This window comes from Girardinichthys multiradiatus, chromosome 13 (genome assembly GCF_021462225.1).
Source record: "Girardinichthys multiradiatus isolate DD_20200921_A chromosome 13, DD_fGirMul_XY1, whole genome shotgun sequence".
Lineage (NCBI taxonomy): Eukaryota > Metazoa > Chordata > Actinopteri > Cyprinodontiformes > Goodeidae > Girardinichthys > Girardinichthys multiradiatus.
The window spans coordinates 22,128,829-22,153,677 of record NC_061806.1 but is presented as its reverse complement, the minus strand read 5'-3'; the positions used below and the strand labels follow the sequence as shown (position 1 = coordinate 22,153,677).

The 24,849-nt window shown below is 39.8% G+C and overlaps 2 protein-coding genes across 4 annotated transcripts; both read left to right on the top strand.

Annotated features, from left to right (window-relative positions):
- Window positions 1-219: 219 nt before the first annotated feature.
- On the top strand, window positions 220-10,829 carry matn1 (matrilin 1). 2 transcript variants are annotated; one of them, XM_047382901.1, is made up of 10 exons: window positions 222-509; window positions 2,346-2,530; window positions 3,266-3,430; window positions 3,526-3,748; window positions 8,287-8,409; window positions 8,503-8,675; window positions 8,763-8,988; window positions 9,078-9,230; window positions 9,316-9,396; window positions 10,240-10,829. In XM_047382901.1, the coding sequence occupies exons 1-10, from the start codon at window positions 431-433 to the stop codon at window positions 10,287-10,289; spliced, it is 1,458 nt and encodes a 485-aa protein (XP_047238857.1). In that variant the 5' UTR covers window positions 222-430; the 3' UTR covers window positions 10,290-10,829. The 2 variants fall into 2 exon arrangements, with proteins under 2 accessions (XP_047238858.1, XP_047238857.1); XM_047382902.1 differs by lacking the exon at window positions 8,287-8,409 and having other exon boundaries at window positions 220-509.
- A 3,118-nt stretch (window positions 10,830-13,947) lies between these two features.
- On the top strand, window positions 13,948-23,991 carry sesn2 (sestrin 2). 2 transcript variants are annotated; one of them, XM_047382846.1, is made up of 11 exons: window positions 13,948-14,611; window positions 15,435-15,500; window positions 17,233-17,421; window positions 19,437-19,619; window positions 20,896-21,105; window positions 21,242-21,374; window positions 21,457-21,572; window positions 21,899-21,982; window positions 22,866-22,972; window positions 23,062-23,206; window positions 23,444-23,991. In XM_047382846.1, the coding sequence occupies exons 1-11, from the start codon at window positions 14,270-14,272 to the stop codon at window positions 23,528-23,530; spliced, it is 1,662 nt and encodes a 553-aa protein (XP_047238802.1). In that variant the 5' UTR covers window positions 13,948-14,269; the 3' UTR covers window positions 23,531-23,991. The 2 variants fall into 2 exon arrangements, with proteins under 2 accessions (XP_047238802.1, XP_047238803.1); XM_047382847.1 differs by lacking the exon at window positions 13,948-14,611 and adding an exon at window positions 14,996-15,081.
- Window positions 23,992-24,849: the final 858 nt, after the last annotated feature.

Below are 24,849 nucleotides of genomic sequence, written 5' to 3'. Positions count from 1 at the left end.
AAGCTGCAGAACTGGCGCTCGTGCTCAGCACCGAACCCCCAGTCCTTCCTGCACCCCCAGCCAGACACACTCACACACATGCACACACACAGCTCCTACTGTACACACACTTACCTGAACATCCTAACCATATCAAGGTGTGTTTGTGTTTCCTTGCCCACCAGTTAGGTCCTCCCCGGACAGGTATTTCCCTTCTTTTGCCACAGACACATGTACCCACACTGTAGCTGTGGAGGGAGAGGGGGGTGATGTTTTTGGGGAGACTGTATGAAGCTCTTGCATTGATAACCTGCAGCTCAGCCTCACTTGGTCTCACTTTGTGGCTGTCCCCATCACCTGGAACGTCCTCCAGCCCGCTCTGTCTCCTTTCTGCTTCTCACTGCTGGACTGTCTGTGGCCGTACTCGGACCCCCTGCCTTTAGCTGTCAACATGACACCCACCGTGCCGGTTTTCCTGATGCTGCTGCTCGGCCTTATGGGAGCTCAGGCCACCCTTGATCAGCGCATGGGTAAGAATGACCTTTAAACCCCTGAAGCCATGTTCTATGGATCGAATCTAACACTGGATTTTACTCTCTGTTGACTTAAAAGAAGACTAATTACAAAGATTTCAGGCATTTTCTTTATCAAGACATTATCAGTCAATAATTTAAATCATAGACAGAATTTAGTTTAAACATCTTTGCATAAGTGAGATAAAATGAAAGTCTTTTTCTTTTTTTTTTAACTATCCAAGGTTACAAAATATTTGCTAACTAGCCATACTGGAAGGTTTTTCACCAACGTAGAAACTAGATTAAAAAACATTTTATCATGCATCTGACAATCTTGTCAAGTAAAGACAAGTCAAATTTAATTATGACCACATAAAAAATAAGTAAAATGAGTATCAGGGTTGTTGCAGGTTTCACTAATTTCTATTTAAGAGCTTTACAGGACCATTATTATTATTATTAATTTAATACTTGAATTATTAAGAAAAAACGTAAGTAAGGTAGCTTAATAGCTTTATAAATTTTATCGCTTAAATACCTAAGCAAGTCAAATCTAGCTTGATTTTATATATATAATAATATATAAGTTAATAGTTAATTTAAAGTGACAATTCCATTACTTTCACACCTAGGCTGCCTAACTTTGACACCCCACTACAGTATGGAGCTTTGTAACAGATATGATGAGAATTAAAATCCCTGAATTCAAGTTTAGCCTTGTTAAATGTAGACATTTTATGACCAAGTAGTGGGAACATTTTCTTTGTAAATGCATAAACAAACAGGAAGCCAATTTAAAAATGTATTTTTTTTATTAAATTGAGAATTTTTATGGGCTGATTAAGAGCCTCCAGAAACCCTATTTAAATGTTTCCATATTTTCTTTTGGTGTATATTCATTTTAAATAGAGACCTGGGTAAGTCATCTATGGTGCTTGGAATACAGTGTGGAAAACCTGCGAACACTAAGTGTGGAAGTGGATGGTTGTGTTTAATTTACACCCACCCAGTATGTACTTATAGAGTCCATGTAGATAGGATTTTGGCTCTAGAAGGGATTGTCTATTGGTTATACAATAGTCGAATGTTAATTGCCTGTACTGGTTTGATGCTGGACAACTTGGGGTAAAAAGTGGGACCCAATCCAAGATATGCTGTGCATCATTAGCAGATTTCTTGCTACCCTTCTGGGACCTAGTTAAGACACACATTCACTGTGGTTTCACTGGTATGGGCTGTGTTTTGTCAACCTAAATGGGCACCATGTCAGAAGCCCATTTTGAGCCCAGACCCAATTAGTACCCATCCAGACTGAACAAATATTGGCTGTTGAACTGCCCTAAATATTTGTTAACGCTAAAACTTTTACTAACACAGATTTGTTAGCTAAATATTTGTAGCTAAATCAATCAGATTTGTTTTTTTATTAGATGTTTTTAAAAATCAACTCTTAATCTCAAAAAGTAGATTACATTTTGCAGTTTTCTTTTTTTTTTTTTTTTACTTTAGACATGATTTATTGAGTTTTTACATTAAATACACATAGTGGTTTTTTCTGCCCAATTTTTCTCCATCTCTGCCACCCGCTTTGCTTCTCTGTGATCTCTGAGGCACAGATGTCTCTGCTTCCACCCATTTCCTCATATATACATCTCAGCAGCCTCTATCCCCTCTCCCATCCACTCTCACTACCTTCTTTCTCCTCTCGGTTCCTCCCACAATCCCCCACCCTTTTTACTCTATTGGCCCTTTATTGATAAACACTGTCATTATCTATCTTTTTTTTTTAGAAATTTGACAAATGTTAAGATATAGTACATGAAAAATAATTCAGATTGTTTCCATGTGCAGCACCAGGTCTGTGCACAACCCGTCCCACAGACCTCGTCTTCATCATAGACAGCAGTCGTAGCGTTCGCCCTTCAGAGTTTGAGCAAGTGAAGGTTTTTCTGAAAAACGTCATCGACGGACTGAACGTTGGACCCAACGCTACCCGAGTTGGAGTGGTCAATTACGCCAGCCGTGTCAAAAACGAGGTAGAGATCAGTTCCAAACAGCTTAACAACAACAACTTAGGGTTCCTGGGTTTGAAAAGGGTGGTATAGTGTGGATTTTGATTATTTACCAAGTATGGAAAAAATGAGTAAGGCGACACATTTGAGTTTCCAGACTTTAACTGTTATTCTATTATATAAAAGACCCAAATCTGAATTTCTGAAGAAATCAAGGGCTTTTTACACTGATATATATTTAGGTGAGGGTTTTTATTTTTTGCTATAGTTTTTGTCAAACCCACTGATCAGATAAACATTTCACTGCTTTTGGGGTTTTTAGGTTTTACCATTTTCCAGCTCTGGAAGGGTTTGGACAAATGAAAATTGGGTATGGAAAAAAGTTAAAGTTTCCGGATTTCATTGACGTAAAGTTTAAACTGGACTCGTAGTTGTTGATTTGGTTTAGCACTGAAATGTATATATTTGGGATTTTAATCAAACAAATGTTTTACTAATCACAAACTGTGATTTGAAAAACAATCTGTATGTAATCCAGGATATATTTTTAACTGGTCTGATCTTGTCCAGATTCCAAAAACTGTGAAATATCTCTTTATCACACCGCTGAAGGAGAAGCCAGCTGCGGGACAGTCTTGTTTCATAATTTGCAGAAAAAACATATGATTAAATGTCCATTAAGTCATAAGTAAATTAGGAAAGATTTTTTAAATGGAAATGTCGCGCTTATCCGAGCTTGTTGTCATTGCGGTTCTGTAGGTGTCTTTGAAGACTCATCGTACCAAAGCTGCTCTGGTCAGGGCTGTGAGCAAGATCGAGCCCCTTTCCACTGGAACGATGACTGGGTTGGCCATCCAGTTCGCCCTGAACGCGGCCTTCAGTGAGGCTGAGGGAGCTCGAGCCAAATCTCCTGATGTCAGCAAGGTCCAACTTAGATTACACAACATTTACACAACCAGTTCACATTGTTCCCCAGCCCTGGTGCTTAGCTTGTATACAAAACAAATCTACTTCCACAGGTTGCTATCATTGTGACAGACGGCCGTCCACAGGACAATGTGAAGGAAGTTGCTCAGCGTGCACGTGATGCAGGCATTGAGACTTTTGCCATTGGTGTCGGACGTGTGGACATGACCACTCTAAAGCAGATGGCCAGCGAGCCTCTGGATGACCATGTGGACTACGTAGAGAGCTACAGCGTCATTGAGAAGCTCACCAAGAAGTTTCAGGAAGCCCTCTGTGGTAAGATGGGAGAGTCACCCATGTATGCAGTAAGAGGGAGCAGTAAAGAGACATTAGTCAAGGATAAATAAAAGAGAAGTTAGACAGTCATTATCCATGTCTTCATCCCAGTGAAGTTTCTGCTGGCCCCTTTAAACAGAGGGTAAGATGTCAGGACTGTCATCTTTTATTCCAATTTATTGTTTCCTCTCTTTTGTCCTCTGCGCCTCCCAACCAAGACTCAAATAATGGATAAGAGAAATTCATCCATTCATATAAACCTCCTTAAAATCCCAGTCCATGAGGACATTAGGGCAGAAACAATCTTTTGGAAGGAGATTTGCTCCTGTTCCTCTCTGAACTCTCTCCTAATTGAGAAGCGAGACGGATCCATCTGTAATTACCGATTTATAAGTGACAATCATTAAAACTGAATTAGTGATGCCCTTCGGCGGTCTCAGTCTGCGATAGTATTCTTGGCTTTCTGCTGCTCGCTGTGCAGCAGCCCGTCTTATTGCAGATGTTTCTTCCAAGGGCAGAGCTGCATGACAGCACTTTTACATCTTATTAGGACAAATGTGTATAACTTAAAAAAATTAGCAGAACATATAAAAAAAGTTATGCTGCGTCAGTCTTTTCCATCTGTTTGTTTTAAGGATCCACTGAAAACATGCACAATCCTTCACATATTAAAGGGATAGTTTGTTCTGTTTTAAGTGGGGGTTGTGTGGTGTACATATGAGCAGTTAATAACTTATCTGTTGTAGGTAAAATCTGTCTGGCCATTGTTTGGCCCAAAAGATTACTCTCTTAAGAATTTGCTTGGGTTTATTTGGAGTGATATTCTATTAAGTTATTACCAGTTATAATTCCCTTTCCTGTGGTTGAAAGAAAGGTGATAAAATTCCTCAAACTGAAAATGTTTGCATTGTCGGACACAATCCTACAAACATCTACACTTGAGAAACAGAAGATTTTATTCCTATTTCTTTAGCCAAAAGGTTTCCATGTTTTCCTGAAAGTCCACACAGACTGGAGTAACCTTTTTGATTTTGTAACAAGACCTCCGGTTTCTATCTGAAAAGTCAACGTTTCATACTGCCTTTATGCTTTTTATCTGTGAATGGTGCAACATAAATAAAATGTATTCAATTCAATTCAGTTTTATTTATATAGCGCCAATTCACAACACATGTTGTCTCAAGGCACTTCACAACAGTCAGGTACATACATTCCAATTAATCCTAACAATTGAACAGTGCAGTCAGATTCAGTTATTTATTCAAATTGGATAAAAAGTTTTTCTATCTAAGGAAACCCAGCAGATTGTATCCAGTCAGTGACTTGCAGCATTCACTCCTCCCAGATGAGCATGTAGAGACAATGGACAGTCACTGGCGTTGACTTTGCAGCAATCCCTCATACTGAGCATGCATGTAGCAACAGTGGAGAGGAAAAACTCCCTTTTAACAGGAAGAAACCTCCAGCAGAACCAGGCTCAGTGTGAGCGGCCATCTGCCACGACTGACTGGGGGTTTGAGAGAACAGAGCAGAGACACAAAAAGAACAAAGAAGCACTGATTCAGGAGTACTTTCTATGGGAAGGAAAAGTAAATGTTAATGAATGTAGCTCCTTTAGTCGTTTCACCTAGAAAGAAAGAACAGATAAACTCTGAGCCAGTTTTCAAGGTTAGAGTCTGAAAGAGAGCACATAGAGTTAGTCACAGTAAAAGCTCAGTCAATCGCCATGTCTAGGAGAGAGAAAGGGTTAAACACTAAAAGACAGGGCCATGTGGATCATCTGGAGAGGGTGAGCATTAAGTTGTTGCCAGCAGAAGCTCGGACGATGCCCCTCTCCAGAAAGGTGTCACAGGTAGACACAGAGTCAGGCCAGGTGTAGCTTCTAGGAAGAGAAAAGAGAGAACAAAGTTAAAAGCTGAAATAACAGCAAATAATGCAAATTCGGAGAGTAGTGTGAGAATGTAGCGAAGAGGGTGAAAGTGGTCATTATGTCCTCCAGCAGCCTAAGCCTATAGCAGCATAACTACACAGATAGTTTCAGTTCAGATTATTTAGTTAAATGGCGCTTATTTACAACAATGTCATCTCAAGGCACCTCACAAAGGGTCCCACTGATGGTCATTGTTATACTAAAAACCACAAGGATTGGGATACCTCCCTCTGTCAGACTGATTATATCCATTGGAAAAGAGAAAGGGTCATACAGGTAGCAGAAATGGAGGGTGTGTTTGGACCTCAACCATAACTGAGCTGGTTTAGGCTAAACCTGACTCCCCCTTACTCCAACCAACAGGGAGGGAGGAAGGCTCTCTAACTATAAGCTTTATCAAAAAGGAAAGTTTTAAGCCTAGCCTTAAAAGTAGACAGGGTGTCTGCCTCACGGACTAAAACTGGGAGCTGGTTCCACAGGAGAGGAGCCTGATAACTAAAGGATCTGCCTCCCATTCTACTTCTAGAGACTCTAGGAACCACCAGTAAAGCTGCCGTCTGAGAAATGTACTTACTACAAGCCATGCATAAATTCATACCTGCTTTTACAACTGCCAATTTTATATAATTTTTAAGGCTGGGTGGTTGTGAAATGGCATGTCCCATATATAGAGATTATGATAATTTATTTGCAGAATTCATGAAAATTCTTACCCACAAAGAAAAAAAAAACCAGATATACAAAAATTTAAATACATGGGTACAAATGGATTCAACCCATTCAAGCAAAGGCTTTGTCCAGGACTTTATCAAAGTCTCGCTTTTGCGTTGGATAGTTATTTACAGTCAACACCATTCATTTTGCAAAATGTTCCAGAGTTTGTTGCAACGTGATATGAGTGCAACATATTTCCAGGGAATCTATTAGAAGGAACTCTGATGTCTCTAGCAGTAAAGACATTGACTGCTTATGGACACCTGTCAATACATTCCTTAAGAAAAAAAGCCAAAAAATTTAATATCCCTTTTAAATGCCTGAGATGATCTGCAAGTTAAAGTGGATCTTTAAAAGTCTTGCTGAAATTCATACTGACATACAGGTCCTTCTCAAAATATTAGCATATTGTGATAAAGTTCATTATTTTCCATAATGTAATGATGAAAATGTAACATTCATATATTTTAGATTCATTGCACACCAACTGAAATATTTCAGGTCTTTTATTGTCTTAATACGGATGATTTTGGCATACAGCTCATGAAAACCCAAAATTCCTATCTCACAAAATTAGCATATCATTAAAAGGGTCTCTAAACGAGCTATGAACCTAATCATCTGAATCAACGAGTTAACTCTAAACACCTGCAAAAGATTCCTGAGGCCTTTAAAACTCCCAGCCTGGTTCATCACTCAAAACCCCAATCATGGGTAAGACTGCCAACCTGACTGCTGTCCAGAAGGCCACTATTGATACCCTCAAGCAAGAGGGTAAGACACACAAAGAAATTTCTGTACGAATAGGCTGTTCCCAGAGTGCTGTATCAAGGCACCTCAGTGGGAAGTCTGTGGGAAGGAAAAAGTGTGGCAGAAAACGCTGCACAACGAGAAGAGGTGACCGGACCCTGAGGAAGATTGTGGAGAAGGGCCAATTCCAGACCTTGGGGGACGTGCGGAAGCAGTGGACTGAGTCTGGAGTAGAAATATCCAGAGCCACCGTGCACAGGCGTGTGCAGGAAATGGGCTACAGGTGCCGCATTCCCCAGGTCAAGCCACTTTTGAACCAGAAACAGCGGCAGAAGCGCCTGACCTGGGCTACAGAGAAGCAGCACTGGACTGTGGCTCAGTGGTCCAAAGTACTCCAAAGTACTTTTTTCGGATGAAAGCAAATTCTGCATGTCATTCGGAAATCATGGTGCCAGAGTCTGGAGGAAGACTGGGGAGAAGGAAATGCCAAAATGCCAGAAGTCCAGTGTCAAGTACCCACAGTCAGTGATGGTCTGGGGTGCCGTGTCAGCTGCTGGTGTTGGTCCACTGTGTTTTATCAAGGGCAGGGTCAATGCAGCTAGCTATCAGGAGATTTTGGAGCACTTCATGCTTCCATCTGCTGAAAAGCTTTATGGAGATGAAGATTTCATTTTTCAGCACAACCTGGCACCTGCTCACAGTGCCAAAACCACTGGTAAATGGTTTACTGACCATGGTATCACTGTGCTCAATTGGCCTGCCAACTCTCCTGACCTGAACCCCATAGAGAATCTGTGGGATATTGTGAAGAGAACGTTGAGAGACTCAAGACCCAACACTCTGGATGAGCTAAAGGCCGCTATGGGTTTTCATGAGCTGTATGCCAAAATCATCCGTATTAAGACAATAAAAGACCTGAAATATTTCAGTTAGTGTGCAATGAATCTAAAATATATGAATGTTAAATTTTCATCATGACATTATGGAAAATAATGAACTTTATCACAATATGCTAATATTTTGAGAAGGACCTGTAGTTATTTTTTATCTCCTAACCCCAACCAACCACCCCTGTGTGTGTGTTTACACCTTTCCATATGGTGTTGCATGCACATGTGGTCTGTGTGCACGCACACACACACAGTGTCAGACCTGTGTGCCACTGGGGATCATGACTGTCAGCAGGTATGCATCAGCACCCCAGGATCATACAAGTGTGCCTGCAAAGACGGCTTTATCCTAATGGACGATGGTCGCACGTGCAGTGGTGAGTGTGTGTGTCTGAACGTATTTGTGCCAGCTTAATAATTGTGCAATTCATTTAAGATCTTCCACTCTGTGTATTTTCTGCTATCAACAGCTTGCAGAAATGCTGCAATAGACACAGTATTTGTGATTGATGGCTCAAAAAGTGTGCGACCTGAGAACTTTGAATTGGTCAAGAAGTGGATAAACCAGATCATTGACAAACTGGATGTCTCTGATAGCAAGACTCATGTTGGTCTTGTGCAGTACTCCAGCACTGTCAAAACGGTAAGATTCAGTTTTTACTTTCAGCGCTGCCACAACAAGCCATTCATTTCCCTCTTATTACAAGATCCTGCTTCTATTAACACACAGGAGTTTATGCTGGGCCGATACAACAACAAAAAAGACCTGAAAGAGGCTGTGAAAAAGATGGACTACATGGGGGGGGGAACCATGACAGGCATGGCTCTGGATCAAACGGTAAAAAGTGTCTTTGCTCGGGGTGCCCGCCCTGGAGTGCAAAAGGTCGCCATTGTTTTAACTGACGGACGAAGCCAGGACTATATCGGAGAAGCTGCTAAAAAGGCAAAGGACTATGGTAAGAGGGAAGATGAAGAAATTCTCTAAATCTATTACTGTAGAAAGGTAAAGCACATAATAATGCTAGAATGTGTTTGTGCCTCACAGGTTTGAAGATGTATGCTGTTGGAGTGGGCAATGCATTGGAGAGTGAGCTGAAACAGATTGCCTCTGAGCCAATTGCAGAGCACTACTTCTACACAGCTGACTTTAAGGCTATGAGCCAGATCGCCAAGAAGCTACAAATTAACATCTGTATTGGTTAGTAGTTTCCAATAAAGGAAAACTTAACAAATAACAATATTACAGGAAACGTCATATGTAATCTTATCCTTTACTCCCACAGAAGAAGACCCTTGCGAGTGCGACAGTCTCGTAAAGTTCCAGAAGAATGTAGAGGATGCCCTACAAGCACTAAACAAAAAATATATCCTTTATGGTGAATAAAAATGGTGAGGGAATTTAGGCTATGCAGATTGGGGGGGATTTTTGTGGTAGAGATGCACCAAGAAATTGACTGTTGACCAGAAACTCAAAAGTCTTGTCTTTTTCCTGTTAGTGAATATACATGAGCACTACTAGATCATGGTAACAGCAATATCCTGCAATGTGGAAACCGTTACTGGGGGAAGAAGAATCAAAGTTAGCTATTTTCATTATGGAGTGAGCCACAGAGATGTAAGAAACTATTTGAAAGAAACTGTAAGGCCATGTCTACTGTTTTATTCTGGCTGCAAGAGCGTGTAAGAGAGAGCAGACTTTCACCAAATAACAGGAAGGCTAACCATGTCACAGCAAATGTGCTGTTTTATCCTTTTGAACATTCAGCATCTGTTTGTCATGAACCATAGTGGATTTGGCAGCTAGTTGGAAACGTCAAAGTTTAGGCAAGGATTGGCAGTCTCAAGGAAATACACATGAGGACTGTTGTTTAAATGAAGCTACCTGTGCTAATAGTGCTAATCATTGTTAATGTAAGATACTAAAGACAGTTTTAAATGTGAACACCATTTTGTCTTTGTTTTAAAATAGTAAAACTCTGTTTTACAGAAACTGCTCCCTTATATAGCGGTGACATCCCCTCTGCTCCTATTAAGAATAATTAATGACTCAATGATTCTCTTATGTCTTAGTTATTTCAACGGAAATCGGTTACGAGAGGTTGAAGCTGTGCAAAAACCTGAGATCAAAAATTCTGATCGGTGCCTCTCTGATTAGAATCTCTTTTATTGGCTGTCTTTCTCTGTTTCTGTCCTTGACTAAATCTCACTAGAAAATATGTCGAAGAGGATTGCCTTGCTGGAGAACAAAATTGTTTGAAGACACGCTTGCAACCCATCTCTATGGCTCTGCACACTCACCCTGTTGCATTTAGTAAAATACTCAAGTATATTAATCCACAGCTCTGCTTGCACTCTGAACTCTCCAGATCATTCAAACCAACTCCTGCCTCCGACTCTCTCAAATTTGTCCTCAACTCTCCTGGGACACAAACTTCCAATTACCATGGGGGACATGCCTTTATATGTGCACGCTTTCTGTAGGTTGATCTCCAAAGCCAGCCTGTGTGTTAGTAAAAGTCTTCCCTCATAGGGAATGGTGATGGTCAACTAAAGTTTTTTTTGTATTATCTTTTTCACTAGCAGAAATGAACTATATCAAGTCAAACGATGCAGCTTCATCACCTTTACTTCTCTGATTTTATTTTTGCTGTCATTCTCCCCTCTACCTGCATCTCTTTTCTTTCTATTCAAAAGGTGGCTTTATACAAATACAGGTAAATTAATATAAGTTTTATGTCTGACTGTAAGAATGCACCGGTGATGTTTATTTTGCTAATAAAGGTGATCCAGAAATTTAGCAAAGTTGTGGACCAGTTATGTGTCAAAAACATTATGAAACAACACAATCACAACTACACACAGTTGGATATTGTTTTATATAATTTAATATAAAGCAGATTAAATAAACTTTTCTACAGTATGAGGTGTAAAAAGCGGAGTGGAGTGGGCTGATGAGGACCAGAAGGACTAAATGCCTGTTGAGTTTACTGCTGCAGCTTAGTTTATTGCACTGTATATTTGGATAATAATCTTTAAGTGCCAAATGCTTCTCAGGGGGCAATTATCTGTACGAAAACAAAACAGAATCTATAGCTGATTTTTCCCTCTTATGAAAGGATTCATAAAACTCTTGTATTAAAATCCGTTTGTGAAAAAAGTAATTAAAAAAATCAGAGGGGAGTTGAACAGAAATCAGGCAGAAAATGTCAGGTAAGCCACCATTTTGGTGATTTGTTTTAGAGTTTTACCAACATTTAAAGGATTTATTGAACCTATGGTTAGGGTTAAGAAATGTGCAAGTTAACTGACTGAAGGACAATAAAGTTAAAGTAATCACAATGGAAGTGATCTGAAAGGAGTACTTTTGTTTAGAAAGCACGATTACTATTATTATTATTAGAAACGTTTTACCCTTTTTATATGATAAAAATAGTTATACTATATTACTATTACTATTTTAGAAATAATTACAATACAAATAAAGGAACAAATGAAACTACAAAACCATAAAGTATACCACAAAGAGATGCCAAACAAAAGCCAAAGAACTACAGTTGGTTTTTAATGTTGGCATTTAAGAGTGGCTTCTCATCGAGGAGTGGAATCAGAGGTTGGGGTCATCTTATATAAAAAATGTCAGTTGTACCTTGGTCGCCCCAAGATGCTTGCAGTTGATAGTTTAAACCCTGTAAACTGCTAAGTGGGGCATGACCGTCCAACACATTAGAGGTGCTTAACTGGATTGAGATCTGGGGAATGTGGAGCCCAAATCAACAATTTAAACTTGTTGTTGTGCTTGTCAAACTATTCCTGAAGCATTTTTGATTTTTGACAGGGCCCATTATTCAACAAAAAGGGGCTAAAGCCATTAGGTAATACCTTCTCCATGACAGGGTATGCATGATCTTAAACGTAGGTAGGTGGTATGTGTCAGCAGCACAAGTAACATCTGTACAAATGACAGGACCCCTATTTTTCCCAGCAGACCATTGCGCGAAGCATAGCAAAGCCTGTGATGACGTCTTCTTGGTGATACGTGTTCCTTAGTGAAGTGACACACATCCACACGGCTATTCACTGGATGTAAAAGAACGTGTGATTAATCAAACTAGGCCACCTTCTTCCATTGCTCCCTGTTACAATGCTCATGTAGACAGGGGTCAGCTAGGGTATTCTCAATGGTCAGTGGCTATGCAGCGAGCTGGGATGCGCCAGCAGACTGAAACACTCCCCCACGAGCTGCAGTTAATGCTCTGACTCAGTTGTTTAACCATAACAGTTGTCAAAACTGCTCAAATCCTTCTTCTTGCCCATTTCTCCTGCTTCTAACATTCATTTTGGGGACACAGTGTTCACTTGCTACCCAATATTGCTCACCAATTAACAGGTGCAATGATAAGAGATGGTCCGCTAAAGTTATGCACTGAGAAAAAGGTTACAAATGTCTGCAAGTCGCTCTGCTAGATTGTAACCATCATTGTTGCCTTACAGCAACAAAGTCCTGGCCCTTTCTCTATGGAGTCTGCATGTTCAACCTGTGCATGTGTGTGTTCTCGGACTTCCCTTCACAGCCCAAAAGTATGCATGATGGTTTAGGTACGGGCCTGTGTCTGTTGGACAGTCTGTTGGGTACTTTAGCTCAGTTTAGGTGAAATTTGACTCTTTGATTCTATAAGTCTCTGGATATTTCAAGAAATGTAAAATTTTAATCTGTTCCAACTTGGATCTGATGACTTTGCCCTTGCAGCTTAATAATTCTGGCACATTCAAAGACAGAAACCCTTTTTGGGTTTGCCAACAGGGAATGTAATTGCCTCAGAAAATGTCTTGAAAGCAAGATTTATGCACACAAGTTGACTATTTAGGGCTATAGTGTTTTGATCAGCTGAAAATTAGATCCTACGGGTCTTGCAGTAATCAGGCTTGGGTTTGTTTAAGCTAGGCATGGCAAGCCTTTCTGAATAGCACAATTCATATACAAGGAAATCCAAAATGCTTCATGGGAAATCACAGGAAAGACATTAAAATAATATAAAAAAACAACTGTACACTTTGCTCAAAAAGAAAGCTTAAACAATTAAAAGCACTTAAAACCCCCCAAATGTTAAAATTCTAAATAATCTCACGGTTCAGACAGTCATCAGTAATTGAGCAAACAGTTCATCAGCGAGATGTTTTTATTGAAAGGTGTAGCAAGAACAATGTTTTCCATTCAGAGTTAAAGGGGCCCACAGTTTCTGCACCTCTTGGGTTTTCAGGAGTTTGTTCCAATGCTGATGAGCGTATATATATTTAGTTGTGGTCCTGGGAACACTTAGTAAGCAGGTCACTAATAATCTGAGTCCTTTACATGGTTCATACTTTGGACTCTTTCACATAGAACCAGGTTGGATTAGATAACTTTAAATCGTCAATTAAAAATGCTTTTACCGAGGTTATATGTCTGATATTTAAATCTGAAACATTTCTATGTAACAATAAAAAGCTGAAACACTTGAAAACACTATGGTACACAAAAAAAAGGAGCTAAAAGTGAAAGCAAAGTAATTGCTGGTATTATAATAAAATAATAAAAAAGCTGAATGATCGTTTAAAGACACGCAAAAGCCCGCCCCTTATATCCACCGATGATTGGTTAGATGTTATTTACCTGTATAGAGATATTGCAGCACCTTGTTTATTAAAGGTTTCAACACATCACCGTGACGTCACACAGCGGGTTCTCCAACATCTGAGAAACAGCCAGGAACATCAAAAAGTTTCTTCGTTCTTGCCAATTAATAAAGAGTAGATTAACATATATTGTGTTGAGTTGGTTTATTTCTATCAAAAAAAAAAAAAAAACAGGAGTCACCCATGTTTTTTGAATGAACGAGTATTTCTCTTTAAAAGCCATCGTTCGCAGCATCTGCTAGCAGACGCTCCAAGCTAGTTTAGCTTTAGCCAACCGGAAAGCTACACAGCCAGGTAGCCAGCCGGGTATGAGGAAGGGAAGAGAGGGGGAGGCTCTGGTTGCACTCAGGCTCATTCATCAGTGTGTCCGTGTATGGAACAGATGATTGCTGAGTGAACTAAAACAGCTGACAGACGCTCAAGAATTTAAGCGAACTAATGTTTGATTCAAACTACCTCGGACGGCTAGCTTTACTTTAGGTGGAGCTAGCTCAGCTGCAGCTTGGGAACAACAGGTAACCTCAGCTCAGCTCAGGTGTACCGGGGGTGGGGGGTTACCAGAACATGGCCAGCAATTCCGGACCAGGCTTCACTTTCCAGGCTAATGGAGAAGACAACCCAAGGCAGGTGTCAGGCTCCGGGAGTTCACGTCGTCACCTCTCCGACTCAGAGTCCGAAATCTGCCCGACGGCGAAGAGCTTAGCTCGGCTGTGCAGCAGGGACAAAGAGGAGCGGGCCACGGCTCTGGAGGACCTGAGCCAGAAGGTTCTGGTGAATTTAGGATTGGACCGACCCGCTTCGGGTCGGCTCAGCAAACAGACGCTTCTTCATCTGCTTCGGTTGTCCAGATCGTGTCCGCTTCAGGAGGTTCAGTTGAGAGCAACCGAGCTGCTGCGGACTGCAGAGGTAATGTTGGGCTGTTTAAAAACATTTTTCTGCTTCATACAGCAGTAACATAGGTTTAATGGTGTAGCTGTTCTGTAAGTAAGAAGAGTTTTTAAGTTGCGCTTTGCACAGTTTATTTTCACGCGTTATTTTTAAAACATCCAGAGCAAGCTAGTAATCCATGCAGTCATGATGAACTTGCACCTGATCATCATTTATCAGCTGGAAACGGGTCCGATTACCACCAGACTGTAGGATATTTCATCAGAAACTGAAGTGAAGGTGATGCAAGCTCCTGCTGCTGTGAGCTCAAACAAGCAGGCCAGACACGCCTCCTCCCGGTTCCCTGAAAAACATGCAGGCAGTCACACCCCCAGCTCTTTAAAAGTCAGACCGATTTGATGCATTTTTACCATTTTCAACTTAACTCATGCTGCTGGAAGCGAGAAAGAGCTCGTCTTGAAGTATTTATCTGTCTTGTTCAGATGTTGGTGTGTATTTTGGACGTGTGATTTCTGGATTTTTAATAATTACTTGTTATGAAACAGGTCTCCAATTACAGTACTGCTGCTGCAGTCTGATCAAGGTTAACGTGGTTTTAGATTTCCTGCAATTATATTTACTAAAATATGGCCTGAGCTGAAAAATGGTAAATATATGACTTTTATTACTCTGGGGGCTGATTCTGTTCAAACACTAAAACTGGAAATATTACCTTATTTACTTAGCTGTCAGGCTACTAAAATTATGGGTGTTATTTTTCTTTAAAAAGAGAGCAATACAATCCAAATAATCCTCAGAATAATTGACAGAAATGTACTGATTTTTTTTCCTTCATTTCCAGGAAGAAGGCATTGAAGTACCACGAGCCTTGGCTTCTGGTCCAAGTGCTTTTATTCCTGCAAAAGAGGTATGTAGCAGCTGACATTCTTTACGTCTAAATGAGGTTAACAAAAAGCTTTGAGTGTTAAGATTTGGTAAATTAGAACAATTTATTTTTTGTCCCAAATGTTTTACCCGCGGCCAATTCCTGAGCAGCAGTCTGTTCATGTCACATTTCGGCCCTGCTCATCCCCAATGGGACCTGCCGCCGAGCAGGCACCGGAAAAGCCAGTACCAGGCAGAAAAGCCAGTAATGGAAACGATCGCAAAATGGGCTGAGTGGACTGAATGCAACCAAAGTAGAGGCCATGGAAAAGGAGCAGACGTTTTTTCTCTTTGATTTATAGTATTAGTTCTGCAGCTCCCATTACTGCCTTTTTGGATGAAGACTAACTAATCACCTCCTCTAATATATTTGGCTTTCCTATTAAATCTTACTTAATTCCACAATATGCCGACATGAATGCTGCTGAGTATTGGCACAATATTAATGTCTGTAGAGGCAAAAAGTCAGAAGGCCCAACATTAGGCACCTCTGTGCTGAAGCAGAATAACAGAAAACAATATGGACAGAGATCATGCATGATCAGGCTTTTTTTGGATGATATCTATTCCAGTTTTCTTTAAGAGTCTGAGCTGCTGATTTTATGCAAGTTTTTTTTTTTTTCTAAGGTCTTCAAAACAGAAAACTTAGAAAAATGAACAACAGGTTTGATTGAGATACTAGCTTTAAAGCCATCAAACCATTAAGGAATTATAAGAACATGGATGCCAAAGACATGTTCCTAACCTTTTATTTTAATTTTTTTTATCGCACTGAAAAAATTACATTGAGGAACAAGCGGTCAATCAATGCAATAATTGACTGCAACTTATGGGAGTTCTTAATTTCGATGCATTTAATAACGGGAACATACAAATCAGATTTTTCCATATTTGACCTGTCGATCACCGATCAGAGCTGATCAAGAGAAAACAGGCTGGCTGATTGGTACGTCTCTAAATATATATGTGATTATTAATTGAAATGTCAAAATTCTGTTAGTTACGCTTAAATAATTCAAGAGTACTTTTGGTTACAGTTTTGGCTCAAATAATTGTGTTTAGTTAATGATGACATCTACGCCATAGAGACACATTTCAACCCATGTTTGCCTTCAAATGTCGTTTTTAATTACTGACTATGTCTTGGCTCTGTTCTGATTTTGTCACATTCAAGCTCTGAGATTTTATGTTTAAGGCTTTTTTGATTAGTGATCAAGAAATCATTAAAATTGCGTTTCTGCCCGCTTTTTCAATGAATAACTTTTCCTTGAACATTTCCCTTAAACAAACTACATGTAACTGGTCAAGTGACCAGATATATTTTACTTGGGATTTTCACTTTTCTATCTTTAACTCTCAGATATTTATATTTTTAGAGCTAAATGAACAGGGTAAAGGACTCCGCAGGCACAGAAACAGTGAGGCCGACTTTTCTGATGCAACATTGCAGTGCTGGCTGCTTTAGGTGGTAGAAGACGCAACACTAGAGTTGTGTTGCCAAAGCTTCTATTAAATGTGACTCGTGAAGGTTTTCACAACAGAAAGAGTGGTGTTATTCGCGATGCATGTTTTTGGCTTTTTGGGTCTTATTAAAAAATTTAGATGAATGTTTTAATAAATCCGACTATTATATGAAGAAACGGTGACATTTGCTTGTCAAGGTTTGAGCTTGAATCTCTTTTTTTTGTTGTTGTTGTTGTTTTGTTTCTTTTAAGATGATGACAGAAGGTCCAAAGCAGGAAATCCTCATTGAGTCTTTTCTTTCGCTGGGTCAAGTGGACCATCTCACTATGGTCATGGCGCTCCACCCGTCCTATCTTAGCTGCTTCTTGAGGACCCAGCATGCTTTGTTTGAATTGGACGGCCCCTTGCCCCGTGACTGGAGACATTACATTTCCATAATGGTAAGAAAATGTGTTTAAATGACTGTTGATATAAAAAAATCTTTAGATGACTGTTAAACAGGCTTTTTAAAAAGCTCCTGACTTTTTGGCAATCACCTGAATGTGCCACAGTTATCATCTAGAAGAACAAAACAGTTATCATGCAACTCCTGTACGCTAGAACCTTTACTTCTTGCAAAGATTTCTTGGTTGTTATTGGAAAATATCAATTAAAACTGCATCTCTGCTGTGGGTCTTTATTTTTAAGCTAATAGTCTAGTCTGTACATAATTAATAGAGACACAAAGTACAGAGCTGCCACTAAATATCGTTGCACTGACTAGCACATTGCCCTGAGGCGGTAATGACTTGATCATTTATTTAGTTTTTTTATTTTAGGTGTGCTGTGTATATTTTAGACTTGTACATTCATTTTACTGTTGTTTAACAAATACAGGCGAGTTATGTTTAAATTCAAGCAGTAGCTTTTTTTTGTTGCATTTATTTATAACTTTGAGAGCTTCCTCCTGAAATGTTATGTTTAACGTTTTTACTTTAATTAACTTCTAGAATTATTGGCACAAAAAAGCGTGAAAATACATTGAAATGTCTGCTACAGTTCTCGAACTGTGAGCTTTGGAGATTTCTATTTATTTTGCATACCCCACCATCATCCTCTCCATGCATAGTGATAATATAAACTTGGGTCCTCATCGACCTCTAGTTATTTTTTTTTAAAGCTGTTAAATCACTGATCTGGCTGTAGACGTGAACAAGTTTAGGCGAGTAGCTTTTTTCCTGCGGCCAATTCTAGTCATCTGAAGATCAACACATGAATGGTATGTTTGCTTGTCTGTCTGTTTTTGAAGTGTGGCTAGGAGAAACTGGCCAAACACCAGTTGATGTTCACAAAGCCTGAAAACCAACAGTCTAATTGGAATTGTTATAATTTGAAATTTTACATTGTTATTCCCCATTTGGTTCCATTAGAGCATCAATAAATCTTGCGTTTATGTTTCCAAATGCGATTAAATGGCATTATTGCATAATGTGTAGCGGTACTGTTGTAAAACCTAATTTAACTGCAGTAAAGATCCAACTTTATTGATAATGGCTATGTTTGATTTTTAAAGTGGTATTTGTGTTTTCCAGTCATATTCAGGTGACTGGTTAACAGGCAATAATACTTCTAAATAATTTTTTTCAATAACGTTTTAAGCCAACACTGCCTGTACTTATACCAGTTCCATTTAATTTGTTATTTAGTTGTTATTTTCTAACAGGGGCTGGACGGTGGTGCCGTTGGTAGCACTGTAGATGGAAGGTCCTGGGTTATTATAATCCTGGCCCGGGGTCTTTCTTCATGGAGTTTGCATGTCCTCCTCATACACGTGTGGGTTCTCTCCGGGTACTCCGGCTTCCTCCCACATTCCAGAAACATGATTATTAGGTTAATTGGTCTCTCTAAATTGCCTTGCGATGGACTGGCGAGCTGTACTGGGTGTACCCCACCTCTCGCCCATAGACTGCTAGAGATGGACACCAGCCCTGCTGTGTGACCCTGTACGGAAGAAGCGGGTATAGAAAATGAATGGATTTTCTAACACTGACGAACTGACACAATTATAATTATTGTATACAGATAGATGTTTGAGACCTTTTAAGGCATTTTACCTCGTTTTATGTTGTAGCCACATGATTATTTGTATAGAAAACTTACAAACGCATCTGTTTGTAATCCTTTTGAGGCATCTTATATAATAACTATATCATATTCTATCATAACAAGCCAATAACAGGTGTGCCAACTTGCTGTATGCATAAATACGTAGCGACTTGTTTGGCTGAACCAACTGCTCCACGTACTTCAGATATGTGTTGTTTTAACCACTAAATACCTGACATTTGCTAGCGTAAACACTTCTGTCACAGTTTCACTTTGATGCATAGCTCAAACATAAGGTTTCATTTTCAAGGGAAAAACGGCTGTGTTTATTTTTAGTATAATGTCTTGGTACTTTCCTGGTATTTTTCAGGCTGCAGCCCGACACCACTGTTCTTACAAGGTGCAGCAGCACAGCACAGCTTTCCTGGAAGCTGGAGGGGAGGAGAGCTGGCTCAGCGGCTTGGAGCACGTGCCCACCAAGCTCCGCGGCCTCCAAACCCTCAACAAGCTGCTGGCCCACCGACCCTGGCTTATCACGCAGCAGCACATCCAGGTCAGACGCATCAGCCGCTTGCCCACCCACTCACTGTCTCAAGTTAACTTTATCTCTTTGCTCACATGCTGCTTCATTTTGTTGGTAATAGTAAATAGTAAATTTCTGACTTGTATCCAAGCTCACAGCCTCACTGTCTCACCCTATGATTTCTATTTGAAAAAGGCTGTTGTTTCATCCGGTAACTGCACTAACTCAGCTCTAGACATTTCCTAGCAATCATTGGCAGCTTCATTCATGCGATCCTCTGATGTGTTGCACAGGATTCTGGGATTAGGTAGCTATATCTGTTCTAAAATGCTACTTTTTCCTCCGCGTTCTGTGAAATTGAAGTTATCTTTAGGCACATAGTGTTTTTTAAACAAACACTGCAACAACATTTTCATTAAAGGAGGTTGTTTAGGACTTTGTGGGAAAGGTTTAATGAGTTAGAAGACTAAATAAACTATTCAATAACTTCGGACATTATAAGGTTTTGGATGCAAGGGAGCCATATTGGATTTTGAGGTTGGCATTCAGGAGAGAGCCCAAAGTTTCTCACTCAAAATTCAAATGTCTGGGGACTTGGACACTTCAACTTCTGAGTAAAACTGCAACCCATAATTACACCAAATCTTTAAAAAACACAGAGTTTACTGAGGTGCTACTTATTATTAAAAGTTTGGGAACTACTGACCTAGAGTCCATCTTTGATCAGTACTTTTTTCAACCTCCGTCTGTTGATGGAGCGAAATTGAGTCTCCTGAGTCATTTCCACTGCTTTGTGTATTCTGCAGTGCAGCGCAATAATATTTATACAGCCTTTATTTTTCCATGTTTTCATCTTGACAATCACAAATGTTGTGGGATTTAAGGCAAAAAAAAAAAAAAAAAAGAGCAGACGTGTGTGTCAACGTAAAGAGGGTTGAGTGGCATTGCAGGCCACGCTTTTCAGATTTTTGTTTGCAAAAAATGTGGAAAATCATTTATTTTTCCTTCCACTTCACATTTATTCTCTACTGTCTTTTGCCTATTACATAAAATGACAACAGAATACACTAGGTTTGTGATTGTAGTAAGACAACATGGGAAAAGTTCAAGGAATATAAATGCTTTTACGAGACACTGTGACTGAAGGTCAAAATAACCTCATGGTTGTAAAGAGTGTCTACATTTTTCATTAGTTTAACAGATTTGCATTTTTTGTGCTGTATTTTAAATACTTTGAACATGAGTTCCTAACCCAACAAAAGTATTTAGCAAGCCTATCTGAAACCTTTCTCATCAACATTTGCAGGAGTTGGTGTGCGCCGGCGCCGAGCCGCGTTGGTCCCTTGCTGAGCTGATCCATGCCGTGATTCTGATGGCACACACTCACTCCCTCTGCTCCTTTGTGTGGGGTTGCGGGTTAAACCCAGAACCGGACCACATTGGGGGTTACACCTTCCATCCTCCGTCGCCCGGTCACATTCCTCGCAGCCCGGCTCATGAGGATGGCAGGCAGGAGGTGAGTTATTCCCATCACCAGTCAAACAGGTCTTAGATGTCACGGTTTGAATTATTGTAGCTGTGTGTCACCAGGATAAGCGGTTTAGCAAGAGCAGCTCAGTTCGCAAACAACCAAGTATTTTGTGGTTCTGCAGCTGGTGGACGGAGCAGTGGAGGTGGAGGTGCTGATGAAGAGAATGGTGGAGCTGCAGCAGCAGGAAGAGGAGTACACGCAGGAGGAGATGGTTACTCGATTTGAAAGGGAGAGGAGCGAGAGCATACCGACAGGTTGAAATACACCTGTTTACTGCCAGTCACTCGTTTGGTCTGTTGAATATTTGCTTACTTAACCTCAACTGTGTTTGTTTAGCGGTGGTAAGAGGAGCTCCTCCTGAGCTGATGTTGTATCTAGTTGAGGATCCTGAGTTCAGATATGAGGACTTTGCCCCTAGAGGAGAGCAATCACCACCCATCATGAGAGCACAGGTGCAGTATTCAGCACTCCAATCACCCACCCATTCACCACACTAATCACCCACCCACCCTTTTGTGGAGAGATTAGAAATGTAACTTTCACAAATGTCTCAAATTAATTTCCCGAAGAAAAGGTTAGGTCTTCCTGCCTCCGTAACAACTTCCTCAACAAAAATAGTTGACATCAGCGCTTCTGTTAGAAGTGTAGTCAAAGGTTGGATCTGTAGTTTGTGACTGGCCAATCACTGCTTCAAGAATAAAATCGCCTAATATTCCGGTCATCATCTGATTTCTTTGTTTTTATGATGTGCTTGATCATCTGAACATCTCATCTGCAGGACTACTCATGGGAAGACCACGGCTTCTCTCTGGTCCAGAGACTGCTGCCAGACATGGGCCAGTTCCTGGATGAGGAATTCCAGGTTCTTGTACATTTCATCTCTTAAAAATAATTTGAATGAAACCGTCCCAGAAAGAAGAACACACCTTATATGAAATGCTTGTAGATTCAAGTGGGCACTAGTTTATGTTTGACCATCAGCCAGTACTCTGTAACTTCCTCTTTGTCAGGTATCATAGTCGTACAGTTACCGAAAAAAATTCTTTAAAGTTTTGTTTTGGGGACTTTCACTTATTTTCTGTTCCTTGGCTGCAACATGTGCTTGAAATCCGATGGATACAACCTAAGTGATTAACTGTTGCAAGGATGCTCTGTTCAAGAAATTATAAAAATATTTCTGAAGTTATTTTAACAGTCAAATGGAAGATTGTCCTTCTGCAGTTTAAATATTGTTTGCTGTAGTTTCATGGCTGGGATGTAGGAGAAAGCCAATTTATTGTACTGCAATGCTTAGTTACTTCAGTGACTGTTTAAAGTAGTCATCCCTCTTGATGTTTTTACATTTTGTCACATTACAAACACAAGCTTCATATATTGTAAAGGGATTTTTATGGGTTAGATGAACACAGCACATCATTCTGCCACAGGACTACAGATCAAAATCAGCCCTTGTGGCTAAATCTGGCATATTTACATGACGGTCTAATGTACTCATGGTAATTAAAATGCGCCGTCCCTTTATTCACTAAACAAACATTTTGAAGAGGGTGGAAAAAATTGAGGTGGATAACTGTACATGGCTCCATGCGCTATATTCCACACACACTCTGTTTTACTGCCATATTACCAGAAATTTTGCATGTCAAAAAACTTCCTGCAAACTAGATTGCCTAATTATTCCTTGAAATCTTGATCTGAGTAGAAAAAAAAAAAATGCTTAAGTTAATGATAATGCAACTTTGCAGGTTGTGAGCAACTTGACCTATCACAGGATGGCCATGCATGAAGGCGTGGACACTTATACTCTGAGAAAAGCTCTGTGGAACTACATCCACTGCCTCTACGGCATACGGTTGGTGCAAAACACGCAACTTCCACACCATCTAAACTAAATCTCCATATTCCCACTGCCTAACTGTGGTGTTTTTTCTGCTTCTGCAGTTACGATGATTACGACTACGGCAGTGTGAATGTCCTTTTGGAGCGCGCTCTAAAGGTATTTGTTAAAACCATGGCCTGTCACCCCGAGCAGACCACTGCACACATTTACCATGCCTTCTGGAGACACTTCAGACACTCCGAAAAGGTACGGACGGGTTCAGACACGCACTTATCCTGACCTCTGTCGTCACAAATCACTTGACATTTCAACTCCTCTCTGGTATCTTCTCAACAAAGAATGAATCACTGGCATTTCAAACTCTTCGTTCCATTTTAAATGTCATCAGAAAACGAAGCTTTACAGACAGTAGTTGACAATATTTCACCCTTTTACCCAAAGCTAAATGACACGGCATTTTCTTTTTCCCCTTTTGTCCTGCAGGTTCACGCCAACCTAATAGTGATGGAAGCTCGGCTACAGGCTGCCCTTCTCTATACTTTACGAGCCATTACGTACTACATGAGATGACTCTGTTGCACATCTTCTTGCAGATGTTGAGCCCGCTGTGACGGATAAACTTATGCTCGCACACTACAGTGAATGTTTGCAGATTCATATCGTATGTTTCAGTGTTAAATGTTTTTTGATGGTGCTTTGCAACGTGGATGTATTTAAAAACAGGTTACCTCTTTTGCACTGAATATGTCAAGATTTGAATTCCCAATGGAGCGTTGTGATTTAACTTGCACACATGTCTGTAAAGTCTACATGCTACACGCCTGATTATGGCAGGACGGTTTATGCATTAGTAAATCAATGATTTTTTTTTTTTTTTTTTGAGGGGGTGGATTTTTGATTTTTAATTAACACTCTTCTCAGCAAAATCATCAAGCCTCTGGTTATTTTTTTTTGCAGTACTACAAGGCTAAGCTAAAACAAGAATATCTTGTATTTTTATAAGCAATAAAGTTACTTTGTTAATGATAAAATGTTTTTGTCTTTTTTTTTTTCATTTTGGTTCAGCAGTCTTAGTCTCAAAACTAATTTTATCATTCTCCAAGTCAGGATACATATGAAATAAGTAAATTGAATAAAGAAATATGTTGAGTTTCCATACTTTTCCCCTTATTACTTAAAGGTTAGAAATCTGATTTTCTGAAAGCTAAAGGGCTTTCTATATTGATTTATCAGTAGATGACATCATTTATCATTGGTTTGCTGTACAAAAAATAAATCTCTCCAACCATTCATCTTTTTGGTTTTAAAGTAACTAGCAGATATGTGCAGACTTGATCAGAAATCATTTTAACAGCCTAAATATAATGTAATACTGAGTAGAAGATGTTGGTTGGGGGGGACCCACACAGCTGCTTTGTTCAGTTGTGCCTTGGACCGGCTCTGATAAAAGTCACCAAGGTAAAATGTTTTGAGCTCAAATATCTGGAATGTTATCGGAAACTTGATTCTGCTGGAGGTTTCTGTGGTAAAATGGAGTTGTTGCTTCCTATTGTCGTCACATGCTTGCTCAACAGAAGGGACTTCTGCCACCTTAACAACTTCATGCAATCATCAGGGCTTCCTTAAATTGACATTTTATCAACTCGCATTCTATACTAAATGTTTTATTATTAATGTTTTATTAGTTTGAAATTGGAATGTAATTAAACGATAAATAATTGAATAAATTGAACCGAAACTGAAAAACTAGAAAACTGATTCTGGAAAAGAATGGGATGTTGAAATATTCAAGTTTTTACAAACCCTCTGCATTTTAATATGACACCTTTAGACCACAAGATGGCAGCAAAGACCTCTACATCAGGTTATTTAGCGGATTTCTGTGAACC